The 19,045-nt window shown below is 38.9% G+C and overlaps 1 protein-coding gene across 2 annotated transcripts; it reads left to right on the top strand.

Annotated features, from left to right (window-relative positions):
- The first annotated feature begins 7,906 nt into the window (after window positions 1–7,906).
- Window positions 7,907–18,211, top strand: nmi (N-myc (and STAT) interactor). Of its 2 annotated transcripts, XM_067604569.1 has the most exons (10): window positions 7,907–8,060; window positions 8,159–8,206; window positions 8,287–8,352; window positions 9,027–9,185; window positions 9,290–9,406; window positions 10,670–10,832; window positions 12,409–12,515; window positions 13,592–13,778; window positions 15,497–15,600; window positions 17,393–18,211. In XM_067604569.1, exons 2-10 carry the CDS (start codon window positions 8,171–8,173, stop codon window positions 17,594–17,596), a joined length of 1,143 nt encoding a protein of 380 aa, XP_067460670.1. In that variant the 5' UTR covers window positions 7,907–8,060; window positions 8,159–8,170; the 3' UTR covers window positions 17,597–18,211. The 2 variants fall into 2 exon arrangements, with proteins under 2 accessions (XP_067460670.1, XP_067460671.1); XM_067604570.1 differs by lacking the exon at window positions 8,159–8,206 and having other exon boundaries at window positions 7,932–8,060; window positions 8,260–8,352.
- Window positions 18,212–19,045: the final 834 nt, after the last annotated feature.

The raw sequence follows: 19,045 nt of genomic DNA, 5'->3' as shown, positions 1-19,045 counted from the left end.
CCACGTTTCAGTAAGGCACATAAAATCAAGCCCCTTGTCTAAGATGTGGTCATTTATGAGGAGGATTTATCTGTGAGGGATTGTGTATTAAATAGTTCAATGGTGGCAGGAGATAGAGCAGAGGATGGAAGTCTCTGCAAACCATGCAGTACACTGTGATCCAATCCATATTTTGAAGCTTCCCTGGTATAGGGTAGTCTTGCAACGTTTCCAATGATGACGCCCTTTGGTATGCCATACTGAAATCATGATGCAAGCCTCTATGGGTGCCTGTTTCTTAAAATCCCAAGCTCTTGGCAGTGGGTTAAAAACCCCTTGTTGGGTCTAATAAGGAAGATGCGTAAACTCTGTAGCTGTGTGGCAGTGTAGGACATCATAACTCTGAACAGACGCTGAAATGTACCATGGCAACATTTTTGGCAGGAAAATATTATTACTGTAAGATAGTAAGATATACTGTGGTATATCTTACTATCTTACAAGGTCAAACAACATGGCTGTCTACCACTGACCCCCCAGCTCTCTCTTTTGGACCAATTTCAACTTTTCAATTTTCCAAGTCAGTATTTCAATTGTACCACCTATGGCAATATACTGTACAGTGTATATGTATATATGGGTTATAGGGTTACACACACACACACACACACACACACTCACACACACACACACCACACATACATACATACATATACATATATGCATACACATGTGGTTATGACTTAGCCTACTTTCAGGGACACACACCAGACTTAAGAGAACAGTGATAGTGATGAAGAAAATGTAGGCAAGGGGGAGCCAGGATGACCGACGGGTACCAAGCCCCAACAAGCCCTTACAACCTTAACACAAGGGCGACTGACCTGAGAATGAAAATAATGCTAAGCTGGACACCTGGCACCCCTGTAGCTGATTACCAAGGCTGGGTGACAAAGTAAACTCTGAAAGTCTGCTAGAGGTTTGAATGCAGCACTTCGTACTATCCCTACTGGGACCATAACTGAGACCAATCAGCTGATATATCAATCAATCAATCAATCAATCAGTTTTTATTTATATAGCGCCATATCACAACAAAAGTTATCTCAAGGCACTTTTCACATAGAGCAGGTCAAGACCGCACTCTTTAATTTACAGAGACCCAACAATTCCCCTATGAGCAAGCACTTGGCGACAGCGGCAAGGAAAAACTCCCCTTTACTGGGTAGAAACCTCAAGCAGAACCCGGCTCTTGGTGGACGGCCATCTGCTGCTTTGACCGGTTGGGTTGAGAGAGAGAAAGAAAGAGGGAAGGGGGGGGGGGGGGGGGGGGGACAGAAGAACAAAAATCATAACAACAATCATAACAATAATGACAATGACACAGCAGCAGCCAGGGAAGGATGCCAACAGGACTGTGAAGGACCGCGAAGGCTCGGCCCAGAACCCAGGGTTTCCTTTGAGATGAGAAAGCACAAAAAAACTCCGGGGAAGAAGCAAAGTTAGTGACATGCATTGATGTTACATGAATGCTTACAGATGGAGAGTCCCCCAGCAGTCTAGGCCTATAGCAGCATAACTAAGGGCTGATCCAAGGCAAGCCTGGTCGGCCCTAACTATAAGCTTTATCAAAAAGGAAAGTTTTAAGCCTACTCTTAAATGTAGAGAAGGTGTCTGCACGATGGTTCCACAAGAGAGGAGCCTGATAGCTGAAGGCTCTGCCTCCCATTCTACTTTTAAAGACTGTAGGAACCACCAGTAAGCCTGCATTCTGGGAGCGCAGTGTTCTAGTAGGATAGTACGGTATTATGAGCTCTTCAAGATATGATGGTGCCTATCCATTAAGGGCTTTGTAAGTTAGGAGAAGGATTTTAAATTCTATTCTAGATTTTACAGGAAGCCAATGTAGCGAAGCTAAAATGGGAGAAATATGATCTCTTTTTCTAGTTTTAGTCAGTACACGTGCAGCTGCATTCTGGACCAGCTGGAGAGTCTTTAGAGACTTGTTAGGGCAGCCTGATAATAAGGAATTGCAATAATCCAGCCTAGAAGTAACAAATGCGTGGACTAGTTTTTCTGCATCTTTTTGGGACAGGATGTGCCTGATTTTTGCAATATTATGTAAGTGAAAAAGGCAGTCCTTGAGATTTGATTTATGTGGGAGTTAAAGGACATATCTTGATCAAAGATAACGCCCAGATTCCTTACGGTGGTGCTGGAGGCCAGGGTAATGCCATCTAGAGTAGCTTTATCATTAGATAATGTGTTTCTAAGGTGTTTAGGGCTAAGCACAATAACTTCAGTTTTATCTGAATTTAGTAGTAGAAAATTGCAGGTCATCCAGGTCTTTATGTCCTTAAGGCATGTTTGGAGTTTGTTTAACTGATTGGTTTCATCTGGCTTCATTGATAAATATAATTGGGCATAACAATGAAAATTTATGTTTGTTTCCTAATAATATTACCTAAAGGAAGCATATACAAGGTGAATAGAATTGGTCCAAGCACAGAACCTTGTGGAACTCCGTGTCTAACCCTTGCCGTCACAGAGGATTCATCATTAACATGTACAAACTGAAATCGGTCTGATAAGTAGGACTTAAACCAGCTTAATGCAGTTCCTTTAATGCCAATTAAATGTTCCAGTCTATGCAAAAGGATTTGATGGTCAATTGTGTCGAATGCAGCACTAAGATCTAACAGGACAAGTACAGAGACAAATCCTTTGTCCGATGCAGTTAGGAGGTCATTTGTGACTTTCACCAGTGCTGTCTCTGTGCTATGATGCGCTCTAAATCCTGGCTGAAAATCCTCAAATAAACTATTGTTATGTAGAAAGTCACATAACTGATTAGAGACTGCTTTCTCAAGGATCTTAGAGAGAAATGGAAGGTTAGATATAAGTCTATAATTGGCTAAAACGCCTGAATCAAGAGTAGGCTTCTTAAGAAGAGGTTTAATTACAGCTACTTTAAAGGACTGTGGTACATAGCCTGTTACTAAAGACAGATTGATCATATCTAGTAAAGAAGTGCTCACTAAGGGTAAGGCTTCCTTAAGCAACTTAGTTGGTATGGGGTCTAAGAGACAGGTTGATGGTTTAGCTGAACAAATCATTGAAGTTAGTTCAGGAAAGTCTACTGGAGAAAAAACAGTCCAAATATATGTCAGGATTTACAGCTGTTTCTAAGGTGCCTGTGTTTGAGGAGAGAACGGTGCCTGTTGAGGGCAGGAGGTGGTTAATTTTGTCTCTAATAGTTAGATTTTTATCATTAAAGAAGCTCATAAAGTCATTACTACTGAGAGCTATAGGAATACATGGATCAATAGAGTTATGACTCTTTGTCAGCCTGGCCAAAGTGCTGAAAAGGAACCTAGGGCTGTTTTTATTCTCTTCTATTAATGCTGAGTAATAGGCGGCTCTGGCATTACAGAGGGCCTTCCTATATGTTTTAAGACTATCTTGTCAGACTAAGCAAGATTCTTCTACTTTGGTGGAACGCCAAATCCTTTCCAATTTTCGCGATGTTTGCTTTAATTTGCGGGTTTGGGAAATATACCATGGAGCTAACCTCTTATGTTTTATTATCTTCCTTTTTAAGGGGGCGATGGAGTCGAGTGTTATTCGTAATGAGCCTGCAGCACTATCAACAAGATTATCAATTTGGGAGGGACTAAAGTTAACATAAGAGTCCTCTGTAGTATTGAGACATGGCATTGAATTCAGTACTGATGGAATTGTTTCCTTAAATTTATCTACAAATAGGAATTCAAAAGTTATTAAAAAATGATCTGATAAAATAGGATTTTGTGGAAAAATTATTAAGTGTTCAATTTCAATCCCATAAATCAGAACAAGGTCTAGGGTGTGATTAAGACGGTGAGTGGGATTATTTACACACTGAGAGAGGCCAATTGAGTCTAACAAGGAGATAAATGCGGTACTGAGACTGTCACTATCAACGTCCACATGAATATTAAAATCACCTACTATAATTACTTTATCTGTACTAAGGACTAAGTTTGATAAAAACTCTGAGAATTCAGATAGGAATTCAGAGTATGGGCCAGGAGAACGGTACAATATAACAAATAGAGCTGGCTGTAAAGTTTTCTAGGTTGGCTGAGTGAGACTAAGAACAAGGCTTTCGAATGAGTTATAATTAAATTTAGATCTAGGGTTGATGATTAGGCTTGAGTTGAAAAGGGTTGCAACTCCACCTCCTCGGCCACTGTCTTGAGGAATGTGAGTATTAATATGACTGGGGGGAGTGGATTTATTTAGGCTGACATATTCTTCATGACACAGCCAGGTTTCAGTAAGACAAAATAAATCAATATGATGATCTGAGATTAAATCGTTAACGTTTTTGAGAATGCAGGCAAGTTCATCCTATGGTTTAAAACCTCATCCCTGGGGCTTCAAGGTTTGGGCAAGAACAGGAATCTCAGGCTTACTCCATGAGTTTGACATGAACCAACGGAGTGTGCAGTAGGGGTGTGCCCGCATACAAATACCTTATTCAGTAAAGCACAAATAGTGGGTTTTTTATGAATATTTGTTTCATACAAATATTTCAAAAATAATTTGAAAAAACATGTCAAATACCAGTGCGCTGGTCAGTTACATTGCTATCTCAGTCTCTCTCCTCTGCTCTGCTGCTACCTCAATCAGCAGGTCTCAACGAGGGGAGTCACCTGCTACATGACGCACATTTCTTTATTTAGACATCACTCCTGGAGTTGGGGGTGTTCCCCAGAGATAAAGCTGAGCTACTGACACACGTGAAGTACTCCCAAGGGACTCTCCATAACCTGTTGTCCCCCTTCTCCTTTCCACAAAGTTAGGTTGTAAAAAATAGGCAATAAAAGAAAAGTGCAAAGCAAGAATCACCTTTGAAGTTCCTCCCTACGTGTTACAAGCTGTGCTGTCTCTGTGTTATGGGTGTACAAATAGACAGAGGTCTGTCTGCAATGAGGCAATAAGTAAAGTTTTAGCTCAGTAGTCAGCACAGTTTCAGGGTCTTGGTATTATGCATGCTGCCTCACTGTCACACTGTCACACTGTCACAGCTTACTGGGACAGTTGAATAAAACAGAGCCATCATAAATGTTATTATTAAACTCCTGTTTTCCTACTATGACAATTCAAAACGACTGCTGTCAAAAGGCCTCTTATTATGAAAAGGGTTTGTTGTTTCATAACTGATAGTCATAAGGGTGACATCTGCTTGTATTGCATTTTGTATAGAAACTGAGTCAGACTATAACTGACTTTACTTCTGTCATCCCTCATATTTTGTTCAAGAAATATTATACTATGAAAACTGAGCACTTTAAAATGGAGTAGGGATATACTGTTAGATGCTATATTGTCAACAGGGAGCTGTTGTGGCTCAGTTGACACGTGATGTTTCCTCAGGAATCATTTTTAATATTTTCATGACTTTTGATATTTTAAGGAGCATTGCTGTAAGGTGGTATGTTGTGGTACTCATATTGATCATGTTATAATCTGCACAAAGTAGAATATAACATCGAGTTACCAGTAAAAAATAAAATATATCAGATAAAATTAGACTGACTCTCTTACAACCCTGTCTGTAACAGAGTGGGATTAATTGCAGTGTAGCTCATAATTGCACATTACAGTGTTGTCCAATGAGTTTTAATGCAGTTGCTCTGCTTTGTATATCAAAGGGATGCATTCTAGTTGGGCTAGGAGCAGTTTCTTACGAGTGGGTCCCCTTTTTATTTGTTTTGTGCAGGAGATCAAGGACAATGATGTAGGTGGCTGTTATATGCGATGCACCAGCAAAGGCAGAGGAAAGGAAGAAGACATAAAACATAACTTTTGTTTACAATAAAACTTCACAGGGCAGCTTTAAGGTCATTGAGCTCTTCTTAAACGTTTACGAAATATTATTCAATAAAACAACTCAAGAACATTATGTTACTAAAACCTAGGCCCATACAAGTCACCAAAAGCAGCTAAATTGATTGACAGTCAAAAAGGAAAAATAAAGAAACATGGGGCCTCATTTAAAACCGTTGTATACGCACAAAATGGGGCTTGAAAGATACATATGTTACCTCCCACGAAAAAGTTGGGATATATAAAAACAAAGTTGATGGGAGAATGTGCACACCTGTACAGAAGCTCTTACCCATGCTTATGAATATTTTGGAGACAGGGGACACTGGCGACGCAGGTGGTGAGGTGGTGAATTGAAGCCATATTGTGTAATGATGCCTCACACATATATTAAACATAAATTATAGATCCTCTTTATCATAAACATTCAAGCCAGCGTTGTTAATTCTGCTTGTGCTAGTGAGCCATAACTATTCCATAAGCCCCTTTCAAGGTAACTCAAATCTTACCCAATTACATCTGTAATTTATTCTTGAACTATCATTGAAATATTGAGCTCAATGTGCAGTCTCACCATCACATTGCCCGAGCACAGAGGGCAGGACTGTATGGTACTCACACTCGTGGACAGTTGTGGAGCAACACAGCTGCTTAAATGCCAGGAATCCACAATATTAAGCATGTATGGACTGATTCCTTTTCACCTCAACCAACTGTTTCCTACTAACTGAAACTATTTGTCAATCTTAGTGCCGTGTTTACAACAGTTATGGACGTCAGCAACCTTTTAACAGCTGATGAAAATATTGCGTTAACAGAGTTGTTGTATAGTGTTAGTGCCTGTATTCAAAGCTCTGTAAGGCCTTTCATAGCAGGTTTTAATCTTGTGCTTTGACTTTTGTTTGTTAGGATGTCCTTTAGTTTGGATAACAGATTGTGCCCTTAAAATATTTACAGAACAGTGGTTTATCTAGATAGTTTTTTCTGCCCCCTGCTTTGAATGTGTTCATGTCTCTCCATCACCTGATGCCTGGGCTGCTTCTATGTTTCTCTTTCTATCCTTAAACTGTTTCTTTAAATCTTGAATCAGTTGCACCTTTTTCTTTTTGAATCTGTTCTTTACTTTCTCCTTGTTTTCTTTCAACACTATCAATGTTACATCCTGCGATTCTTCTTCACTTCTGTCTCCTCTCTCTTGATTCCTTCACTCACTCTGGAAAAAAGTCTGACAGAGCATGAAGCAGAACTTTAACTTATATGGCGTTAACTACAGTAATTGTGGACAAACGACACACGGTGGGAATACATCAGCAGTCGCTATCCAAACTATCAAGCTACATTAACATTACTGTAATGTAAAGCAGCATCACAAGATGAACTGTTTTTAAAACAACACTCATGTCAATTTAACAAACTTTAGCTTCACTGAAGAGCTACTTACTTCGCTGTAGGCCTATTTTGTCTGACATTATTATTTGATGCCGCACATGTTAATGTCATATATGATCCTCTGAACTGTTCATTCATCTGTCCCATGAAAGCGGCTCCAGTCTGCCAGCTGGTTTCAGCACGAAGGGTTCGTTTATTTTAAACACCCGCGTAGCAGGAGCTGGTGGTGGTTTGTTGGTCCATGTTCTCATACAAGGAAACAATGTTCAAACGAAAAACAAAACGAGCGCTCCTAGAAGCTGCAACAGAAACTGCAATAGGAGGCCAGTCTGCGTCACTATCAGCTGTAAAGTGATGCAAGACTGTGTAAATTAGGATATATTTGAATTTGAGACGTGGCTTAACGGCGTCACACATATTACATTTTTTTGTCCAGCTTCATACATTCGGGGCTGAAGCCCATGCAAAATAACCTGGCGACGCCGATGATGAAACAAACATTTACTCCAGTTAAACTCACACTCAGCAACATTTAAGTTTAATTTTAATAATTTACGTTCATTTACGTCTGTATTTTTTTGTAAAATAATAAATAATGTATTCCTCGGCGTACACTATCTTTATGTAATTGTGGCACACATAGTTTTCCGCAGAACAGCGCCCGTCTCGGCTGTGGCGTTGCAGAAATCCAGCTTTACTTTCACTTTTGATTTTCACTTCAGTGGAAACTACAGCGCACCGGAGCCTCTGTGTTTGCTTTCGTCTCACTTTACGGCGTTTCGACAGGAAAATAAACCAGCAACCACATACAGTCACAGGTTGGGTCGTTTATCTTTGCGATGTGTATTATGACTTATTTATGGCTTTATTTTACATTGGCTACTTTTGTTTACCGAATTTCGTTTCCGTCAATCAGGTCGACATATTCATGGCTGACACGAACAACAGCCCGATAAATGGCAAGGTAAGCATGATTAAACTCTTTGAAAAGTGTAATCGTTACTTCTCGTTTCTCAGTGATACAGTAACAGTCCTTATTGTCAGATGGACGGCGGTTTGGAGGAAGACAGTCAACTTGCGGAGGCCAAGAAAGAGCTGGATACATGGAAGGTAAGAAGCTATGCGTAAAATACTGACGTCATTTCAACAACTTTCTCTTGGCCAAACTATAAAAGTTCCAGTAGGCCAAGTAGGCTACATCAACCCGTTTTATTTTAGAACTTAAGCCGAAACTCAGAACATAACCTGCTCCGGACCAGGTTAAGTTTCTTCAACTTCAGTTGTGCTTTGGCGCTATATAAATAAAACAAACTTGACTTGACTTCTCAAAGCGAATCTTGGTCCCGTTCTCTGGGTGAAAGACTTTGTCAGTGCCACGAATTAGAAGTTGAATTGGAAATGTCATGTCTGATATTGTTATAGTGCACAGCAACATGCTTTATGTTCATTTTGCAGTGTGCCTGATAGTTTTGCAAAAAATAGCATAACCCACATGGATATCAAGCATATCATATGACAGGACAGGGTCAGACAGCAAGATATGCCAGTGCCTTAAATTATTTTTGAAAATCTTCTCTCTCCTCTTGATGTATGTTTAATTTAAAGTTACATTTAAAAATTCTATAGCATTTGTCTTATATATATATATATATATATATATATATATATATATATATATATATATATATATGACTAGAAGAACAGTTTTACAGGAACTACTTTTACTCGTCCTTAAGAAAACTGTCCACTTTTCTATCTGTATTCTCCCTGAATTCTTCTTTAAGGCTAAAGTAGAGAAAGTAAGTGATGTGAAAACCCGGCTGATACTGGAAAAACTGGAAGAAGATGAAGCCAAGACAAAGGCCCAGCAGGAGATGTTGGATTGTGTCAAAAATCTGGAAGAGTGTCAGAAAGAATTCGCTGAAAGCATGAAGGCAGTGCAGGTACAGTTACTATCATCTCTGTTATGTTAACAGGCTGCTAAGCAAAAATGAGATGGAATTCCAAGAAGCTCACTACATTTTTTTCACATGATGCTTTCACATAGGATGAAATCCAGAAGCTTGCCAAACGCAAGCAGGATTTGCTGGACAAACTGATGAAGTGTCAAGCAGAGCTAGTGGCTAAGAGAACTGACTCTGCCAAACTGAAGCAGAAATTCAAGGTGGGATTGAAGAAAGTCCTCAGAATCATGCACCAGCCAAAACTGTCATTGCATTCATTTGTATTGAGAAGCGAAATAAAAGACAACGGGCCTCAATCACAAACAGTGCGTATGCACAAATCCGGGATTCATAAATATGTTCTCACCTGACTTTGTTCTTACGCTGCAAACAAATTTAGAACTGCCTTAGACCATGCGTATGCACAAATTGTAAATGTCCCACAGTTTTAAAAAATGATATGGTCAATATTTATTCAATGTAAACAGTATATTTCAACCACAATTATTTTAAAAATAATTGGACCTAAATATACAACATTTAAGTGTGAAATTGCTAATAATACACAACTTATTTACTAATTATAACATGAATAGCTAAGACGTTGTAATCCATCATCATCATAAATGTAATGAAATTATTAATATATTCAAATTGTCCTGTCCACTTTTAGATGACAACGCTTATATTTCGGAATTTTCATATTGGAATGTGACAGCGATGAATTTCGCTGTCAGATTTGGCCGTGATATATGCAGCTGGTTAACCAGCAGCCTGTTCAGTGTTCCACAGACTGACAGTTCAGTAGTGGCATAGGGAGGGACGCTCTGCTTTCACTACATCACGATCTGTTGTGGACAGAGATGAAACACGATGCGCACCTGGCACAGCAGTAGAGATTTATTAAGATCAGTTCCACAGATCTACAAATTTAACAACTTTTTATTTTGTAGTGGACATAGTGGTGCAACAACTATACAGGCTGTATTCACAATTGGGCTCCGAATGGTTGTGCCAATGACATGTTTACCAGCCAAATCTGCCTTTTCTGGCTTCTTCTTCTGAGCAGTAAAGTTTTTCTACATTTTTACCATCACCACACTTTTTGCAATGTGTGACAGCTCTCTACACTGCTGCACCGCTCCATCAGAGCTTTCCTTATATAGAGAAACGGGGTGTGGTTTTATGCTAATTCCTGATAGTGGGCACATGCCTGTCAATTTAGAATGATTCTGATTCACTAACATACACACGGTGGTAATGTGTCATGAATCCAATGGTAATTTTGCATGCGCACTTATTTTGTGAGCCAGGTAACAACATTTCTACACATATATTAGTGAATGAGACCCAATATGTTTTAATAATATAATGCAACATTGAAATTAAAATGATAACAATAACATACAATGTAGCGTTTATCATTTGACAGATGGAAATAGTGTGTTGTACTGGTAACTCAGTGTATTCATCCACATGTCCAGATCTACGCCCAGATTCCAGACACAGAGGTGAAGTTCACTTGTCAGAATAAAGAGGAGAGTGATGACAACAGTCAGTCAATCAGAGAAGTGTTTGCCATCAGCCAGAGACCCACTGTACCTCTGCAGGGAGGACAGGCACTCATCACTTTTGAGGAAGAGAAAGGTACACATAGGTTCCTTTGACTGTATGATATTATATGATGCATGCTAGTGGCATTGTGCTAGGGATGGCAATTTCAGTCTGTCGCTCCACCACTTTGGTTCAAACTGAAATATCTGACTGAAACTATTGGATGGATTGCCGTTAAATGTGGTACAGATAGTCATGGTGCAGAGACATTGAATCCTAATAATTTGAGCCCCTGACTTTTCCTCTAGCACCACCAGCACCACTAGCATCACTTGACACTCCAGTGTCCTACTTCTACTGGATGGTTGGCACAAAATTTTTATAGACATTCATAGTTCCAAGAGGATGTGCCCTGCATCCTCCAAGTGAACTGTGATGGAAGAAATAAGTCAAATACTTGCTTATTAGACCTGTTGAATGTTTTTAGTTACCACTTTTTACTGCAAAAATCAAAGGAGTTTACAAGCTTTAATAATCACTGTCCCACATTGAACTTTGATAACTGCAGGAGGCCTTTTTAATTTTATCATGGTTTTGTTTTGTTTATTTTTTCAAGGATATTTAACTAATATTTCCTCACATGAGGCCTTCCATTTTGTAGAGGAATTTTGCACTTTGCACTTCCAGAAGTATCTTCCCTCATCAGGTCCAGATCATTTGTTTCATTGCCAGTGCCAATAAGACAGCTTAAATTAAGTAGTGAAACCAAAATTGTTGAGTTTTAACATGTACTTCAACAAAAAAAAGTTTTATTTCCATTTAAGAAAGAAAACAAATTCATCAGTATTAGATATCTTAAAATCCAACTGAAATTAAATTACTGCTCTGTAAAACACTATCTTATTGAACAAGCCACTAGACAAACATTCACCGGCAGTGCGTGGCTAACGTCAGTTAGCAGGCTAGATAGCTAATTAGCTTCGTAGCTGCAGCACATTACAGCATGTAAGCAAATGTCACTTCGGTCCAGTTAGATGCTGGTGTTACTTACTCTTCAAAACCACCGCTGACAGCACACTGTCTGCCCATGACTTGCAGACTACAGTAGTTTGTTTACTTTGTCTCTCTGTAACACTTTTTTGGCAGCCTGCCAGCTGCTGTCAATCAAACAGAGACATCAACATGCCCCTACAGCTTACTGCTATTTCCCCAAAGACCCATATTATTATTTTAATAATAAATACTATTAACAAAATATTGTTAAGAAATGCATTTACATTATTTTAGACAGCAAGAAGAGATAAATAAATGCAAATTCAATTATACTTTAATGCTTACAGGTATGCATGAACATGGCCTTAAATAATTATTGAACCAGGTAATATGTGATCAGAGTAAGTAAATAAAAGTGTCGCCAACCATTCAGTGCCACTTTTTAGCACTTCTGAGCACCTCTGAGCCCTCTCATTACAGTGGTGACTGTGACTCACTCATTCTCTATAACTCAAAGACAGGAGAAGGATTTGCTGTCTTCTGACAGTAAATGAAAAAAAAGTTTGACCTCTGGGGCATGTAATAATTAGCACAACCCAAAGTTTGTCAACTAATAAAAACAACACTACTATATACACATCTGATGTGATTTTCTGTCATATTTTCTTTCTACCAGTGACTTCTCAGATCCTGAAGATCGCCAAGTGCTCAGTGTCCTGTGAGAACTCTACTTTGGCTGTGAAACCAAAAAGAATAACCATGGATCCAGCTGTTAAGTTTGAGGTGAATAAAAGAGCCCTACATATTTCCCACAGAGTAACAGCATTTTCATTTATCAGATAATTGATTGTTTATGAGTAGTTTAAAGTGTTCATGGAAGGCCATACTGTGTAACACTCCAAGCAGTTTCTCAGTATGGAAGTGTATAAATATACTTCTATCCAAGAAGGCTAAACATTTTAGATAAAATCCTAGTATCTCTCAGCTGCATAAATACCAACATCTTTCATGCACAACAGAGGCATGTACTATGGAGCAGGATTTTGGGTTAGCGAGGTAACTTCAGGTTTAAGTAAAAAAGATCAATATATAATTGTATAGGTCAGTAGAAACATTTTATTGTTCCATATTTCTATTTCCTCTCTGTTTTTAAAACAGTTTCTTTTAAGTTTTTTTATGTGACATTTGTGAATGATTTCTTCATCATCCAACTAAATAGCAAAAAATACCCCAAAAAATACTCACTCTATAGTTAAGATATATATAATAATTCCTCCATGTCCTACAGCCTTAGCCTACTTTTAATATTTGGAAATTATTTATAGTGTTTCTACATCTTCTTATTGATGTTGCATGAGTACAGGCTGTTGTTAACATTTCACTTAGTTGGTTGTGACTTTTTTCTGTCCCTAAAACAGAAATTTTCGGCAGGTACTTGGTATCACTGTTTCATCTCATATCATATGAAGTATTTCGTTCATGGTTATGATGATGTTGCTCGTAATTAACAACCCTGCCTCTTTCACATGAATGTGCTTGTAGCTAGGTAGGAAAACCCAGAGCTGACTGAGCTAGTTGACTGTTCAGTGTGCTGCCTGAAATAACACTATGCTTTATTTTGTACTTTTTAGTTTAGTTAGTTTAGTCATTCTTTTATTTATTTTTTAAAATCTTTTTTAAGGATATTTAACAAAAAATTTCTCTCATGTTGCCTTCCATTTGGCTGTATAATTGTGCACTTTGCAGTTCCAGAAGTGTCTTCCCTTCAACATGGCTTTAAGAGCCAGCATCGGGTCTTTGTGGTAGACTAGTAAATTGAGGAAATTATTTACTTTGACACTCTCCTGTCATCAATGTAGATCCACCTTGATGTTTCCAAAAAGGAGCTCAAGGTCTCCAATGTCCCCCCTTCCATCCCAGAGGAGAGAATGAGGGACCGACTGGAGATGAGTTTCTCCAGGCCCAGCAGAGGGGGTGGAGAGGTGGAGAAAGTGGAGTACGATAAGAACACTGGGACAGGACAGATCACCTTCCTCCACCCTGGAGGTATGACTATCTGTTTGTTTGTGTAAATGTGACTTCAGACCAAGTGAAAACTTGAAGCTACTCTCTGTATTGTATTTAAACATCACAACATCACTTCTGGCTTGTACACGGCTGTCCGTGTGGTACCTCGTCTCAGGCTCTTGCTCTGTCACCCCGAATCCCGCCAACAGATTTTCCTGGTGGCGCACCTCAACTCTGCCGTCCAAACTTTGTGTCATGGCTAAAACTCCCCGCTGCTCTAGGTACACTCGTGCCTTGTACTCTAGGTACACTTGTGCCTCGCGCCTCGCGCCTCGCGCCTCACGCCTCACGCCTCACGCCTCACCTGTATCAGATCGACTTAAAAAAGCACAATGTCCTGTGTCCGCCAATCCTACGCCATGTGTGGGGGGTCTGGTCCAGTTAGACACAGCTGTTTCTCATCACCCTGATCCTCAGTTCCAAACATAGACTGTATATAAAGATGGACGTCATGATGTCATATAGGTCATAAGTCCCGCCCCTTCCATGTTAGTGGATGGGACATGAGCAAAACTAAAAAATCAAAGTACAAGTCAAATAAGATGGTTTCTGTCATTTCAGGTAGATTTTATCATGCTGATGTTTGTCCAAGTGCTCATTTTTCTTATAAGTTTGTTTTTAATTAGTTATTTGACGATATATAAAGGGGGTCTGACGTCATGATTGACAACGGTGACAGCCACTCTCAAACCTCCATCACGCCATGGAACGGCTGAGGGGGAGTGTTCCGCGGGCCGCCATCCCGCCGCCCGACTCTACTGCGCAGACTCTGGCTCCAAATTACGTCATACAAGCAATATGGCAGCTCCCGGAAAGGAGATATTTTGGCTTCACTTTTGCATAGCGGTAGGAAGTGGAGACATGTTGTCCATATTTATCTATGGTCCCAAACAACATGCAATATAGAAAATAACAGCAAATCCATAGCCCCTGTACCCATTCAGTGTATGAATGTGTGTGAATGGGTGAATGTGATTCGTAGTGTAAAAGCGTTTTGAGTGGTCGGAAGACTAGAAATGCACTATACAAGTACAGTCCATTTACCATAAAATAGAGGCACAACCAATATAAAGCTGTTGCAACAATATTTCATGAACAAGCAGTTTTGTTAACCAGGCTTGGCTTCTAAGTTGTCTTGAGTTCGTTAGGCTCATTTAAGACAAGCCTTGTTTTTTCTGAGCCACTCTCATGAAGCACCACTCTGAGCTAGTGCTAAGCAATAAGTGTAGCAATACAGTTAACATCAATAATTCCATGCAGGGGAGGAAGATGTCTGACATGGCAAAGTATTCAATGGCATCATGGAATTAGTCATAATCATTATGCCCCAGAACCAGTTAATGCTAGGACATTCAACACAGGTACAGACAGGCATTAAACTGCAATCATTCAAATTGTACATGCCAAGATAAAAAATATATTTTATGTTTTTACTAACTTTAATCATAAAATATCTTATGACAGATACAGAAGCCTACTCTCCCAAACATTTCAGCAGTTTCTCTTTTTTACAGTTTTCTTTTTCTTCTCTTACTCTACTTACTCTACTCTCACTTATACTTAAATAATACAACTAGAATCACATCCAGGATTTTCAACTACTGGAATAAATGAACAGAACTGTTGAGTGATAGCCACCTTTTTGAGCATCAGTGTGTTCATGATGTATTAATGCTAAAATGTGTGCCTGTGTGTAGTTGCTGAGAGTCTGGCTCTGAGAGGGAGGTACTGTGTGGATCTGGACTCTGAAGTGAATGTACAGGTTGGACCCATTTACAAATACGAGCTGCGTAAGTTTCAGGTAAGATTCCAAGATTGGTTCATTTTTATCTGGGGGGGGGGGGGGGGGGGGGGCATTTTATTATTCCTTTATTAAAACAACAGTAGCGTGATGACAGGAAATGAGGGGAGAGAGATTGGAAAGACATACAACAAAGGTCTGGAATCAAACTGTGCACATTGCAATTATGTGGCATGTGTCCTAAATAAGAGGCTACAGTGGCATCCCATTAAGACTGGTTGGAGCAATCATTAACTAATTTGTTCAGCATTGTTTCAGCATACACAAGGCACAATGTTTTTGTTTTTTGTTTTTTTTTAATAAAAAGTGAATACAGAATATGTAGCTATGGTACCTCTCACATTCTATTTGATGGCATTTCTGAGCCCAACTTATCCCAGAAATAACATGAATTAAAGAGAAAAACAAATAAAGAGAATAACAACCAAGCAACTGGCTGTCTTTTCAGTCAGTTCAGAGTGATATGCTGAATCCATCTTAAAACATCTGCTGATTTAAAATGGATTTATAAGGAACAAAACTGCCACTGGGAGAAGCTGGCAGACTACATAGACCATCTCACTGACACATGTTCAGTTCAGTGCCTGAAACTATTACCAAATAATTCACCAATTACATACGAAAAACAAAAAGTGAAAAACAAAAATAAAGAGGTTGAAAGAGTAAAGAACTTTTAATTTTGTACTAAAAAGGAAATTCTAACTTTTACCCATTGGTTAGGAGTGATTATTGTATTTTGTACAATAAATTCTGGACAAGGGTTCTGATGTTTTGTACCACCCCGATGAGAGTGAAAACAATGGGCGAATACAATGTTGTATGTTGGAGATGAGTGGTGCCACTTTTTTTTTTGTCTTTTGTCCTCTATTTAATTTATCCTAAACTTAGCTGAATATGCTCTGTCTGAGCAGTCTGCTCTCTAGTCAGAGAAAACCAATCTGAATAACTGAAGTCTAAAAAAAATCTGAATTCACTTTTCTATAGTCATCACAAGAAACACTGTTGTCAGATTTGGGTATTAACAAACTGGCCCTTTGGATCGGGGTCACCCTTTACACATGCAGTTTAATTGGTTTATGACCCTTAACATTTAAAGGATAAGTCAAAATAAGCTATAGAAATGGCCTTCATATGTGGAAACCAGTTGCAATGCTTTGTCTTTCCAGCGGAAGGAGCAGTGATGGAAGCTGAAAACAGCTTACTGCCATCATTGCTGCTGGACATTTTCATTCACCCAGTGTGCTTGAAACCAGCTGTTCCCATTATATTTGATGTAAATGAGGGACTGATTAGTAGGAAAGTGTTTGTTAGTCATTAAGGGGTTTATGCTGTTCAAAATATGTGAATGATCAAAAGATGACCAGAAGTGGCAAAAATTATTAAAGTTATAGTAACTACTGTCAGGGAAACATACTGTGCAAGTGGGGGCCTAAATAAAGATACAAGACACTGTAGTTTTAGTTTTCTGTTAATCACCATACATTGGTTTAGGTGTGAACGTGTTTTTATGAAAGGTCCACTGCCTGAATCGAACCATGGATGTTGCAGTTATGTGGCGTGCATCTAAACCGGCAGGCTACTGTGGCATGCTGAAGATTTCAGTTTTCTTCATTCATTCATATAAATTTCAACCCAATTTTGATCCTTTTAGTATTGAACATAACTCATAGGCAGATCAACAGTCAGTCAGCTTGAATTCACCAGATTAATATCGATCTCTTCTAACTCTGAATACGATAAATAAGCTGTGCAGCAGAACTATGACAATGCTGATGTCTGTGATTAATTTCAGACCTTCTGTGGCACTCCAAAGCGAACCATCCTCCTAGATGACATTGAGGACATGGAGGATGAGGAGGACCTGCAGGACCACCTGGAGATTCACTTCCAGAAGCCCAGCAACTACGGTGGTGAGATAGAGAGCATCAAGTACATCTCCAAGGGGAAGGCTTTGCAGGCCTTTTTCTGTGAGGACATGGAGGAGATGGAGGACTGACTTTAACCAGCAGGATCCCCCCCAGCTACAACATGTAAAGAAAGTAATAAGAGCAACTGGTAATCTGTCTGTCTGCTCCTAAGGCTTGTCTGGAATACTGAATCATATCTGTAATACGTTTTTTTGATTGTTTGTCATCCTGATTAGAGTCAGATAAGAAGATATAGTAATTTCATCTTGTGTGTTCAACAGAGGGTATGCATTTGATGATATGGTATATTTGGTGTATCACATAGAAAAGGGTGTTAAAAAGCAAAACAAAGGCCATTGGCAAGGCATTCAACAATGATCTTGATCTTTTGATGTACCACACAGTCTTTTCCCTTCATACAAGCTTTAGTGTGGAATTTCTTATTTACAATTAATCTAACCTGGGCTGTCAAGAGATAAAAGTCTAAATAATACATGACATGGGAGGTTCAAGTGGTTACACACCAGTTGACAGAGGTGACAGTTATTTCTTCTCCTTTGATTGATGATGGATGTGATTAGAATGTCTGTAAAGCATTAAAACAGTTTCCTAGGCTTATAATGTACCCGTCTTCAACTTGTGTTTGAACTCTCAATCTGTTTTTCTCTTCTGCTGTGCATTGTAATAAAAGTTCTGAACACGGATTCAATCATGGGAATTTTTTTTTTCTGAATGACAGGGACTTAGACTACATACAGTCCAGACAAGTATTTGGACAGTTACACATTTTGTGGTCTCTGTGCTTCACCATATTCAATTGTAAATAAAATAATGGATACTACATTAAAGTGCCAAGTCTCAGCTTTCAATATAGAAAGAACCATGTGGGAGATATAGCCCTTTTAACACATAGTGCCCAAAGTTTAGGGGTTCCAATGTAATTGGACACTTGGTTACTAAATGTTTCTTGGGCAGCTGTGTGTTGTTTCAACTAGTGTTAATTTTGTTAATGAAAATTATGACTAAATATGTTCGTCACTTACCTTTTTTTCCATGACTAAGACGAGATGATGACAGGATGGCACCAAGATCATTAAACACTTATTGTGACTATATCAACATGCAATATTGTTGATGAAAAAAGACAAGACTAAAATGTAGTTTAAAAAATAAAAACTTTCCAAAATCTCTCTTTATTTTTGTTAACAAAAAAGAGGAGACAAAATATTATGGACTGCTTTTTTTTTTTTCTAAATTAAAATCCAAATATCCTGATCATTGGATGGCATGTGCAGCAGTTCTGTTTCCTGTGCCGTGTACACCATATGAGGACTACACCAGCACAATGAGCACAGTGAGGACATCAACTATTTTACAGAAAGCAAGTTAACATCAATAATGATAACAACAGGGTTTGGGAGAAAGAAACTAGCTGATATCTGGGCTCATTTTTGTTACAATGATGCTGAGAGAAAAAACAAATGCATTGCTTTATCAGAGGGGAAGCAATATGGCCATAAAATAGTTAGAACACCACA

The sequence above is a fragment of the Thunnus thynnus genome, chromosome 11 (assembly GCF_963924715.1).
Source record: "Thunnus thynnus chromosome 11, fThuThy2.1, whole genome shotgun sequence".
In the NCBI taxonomy this organism is placed as follows: domain Eukaryota; kingdom Metazoa; phylum Chordata; class Actinopteri; order Scombriformes; family Scombridae; genus Thunnus; species Thunnus thynnus.
This window is presented reverse-complemented; position numbering and strand designations above follow the sequence as displayed.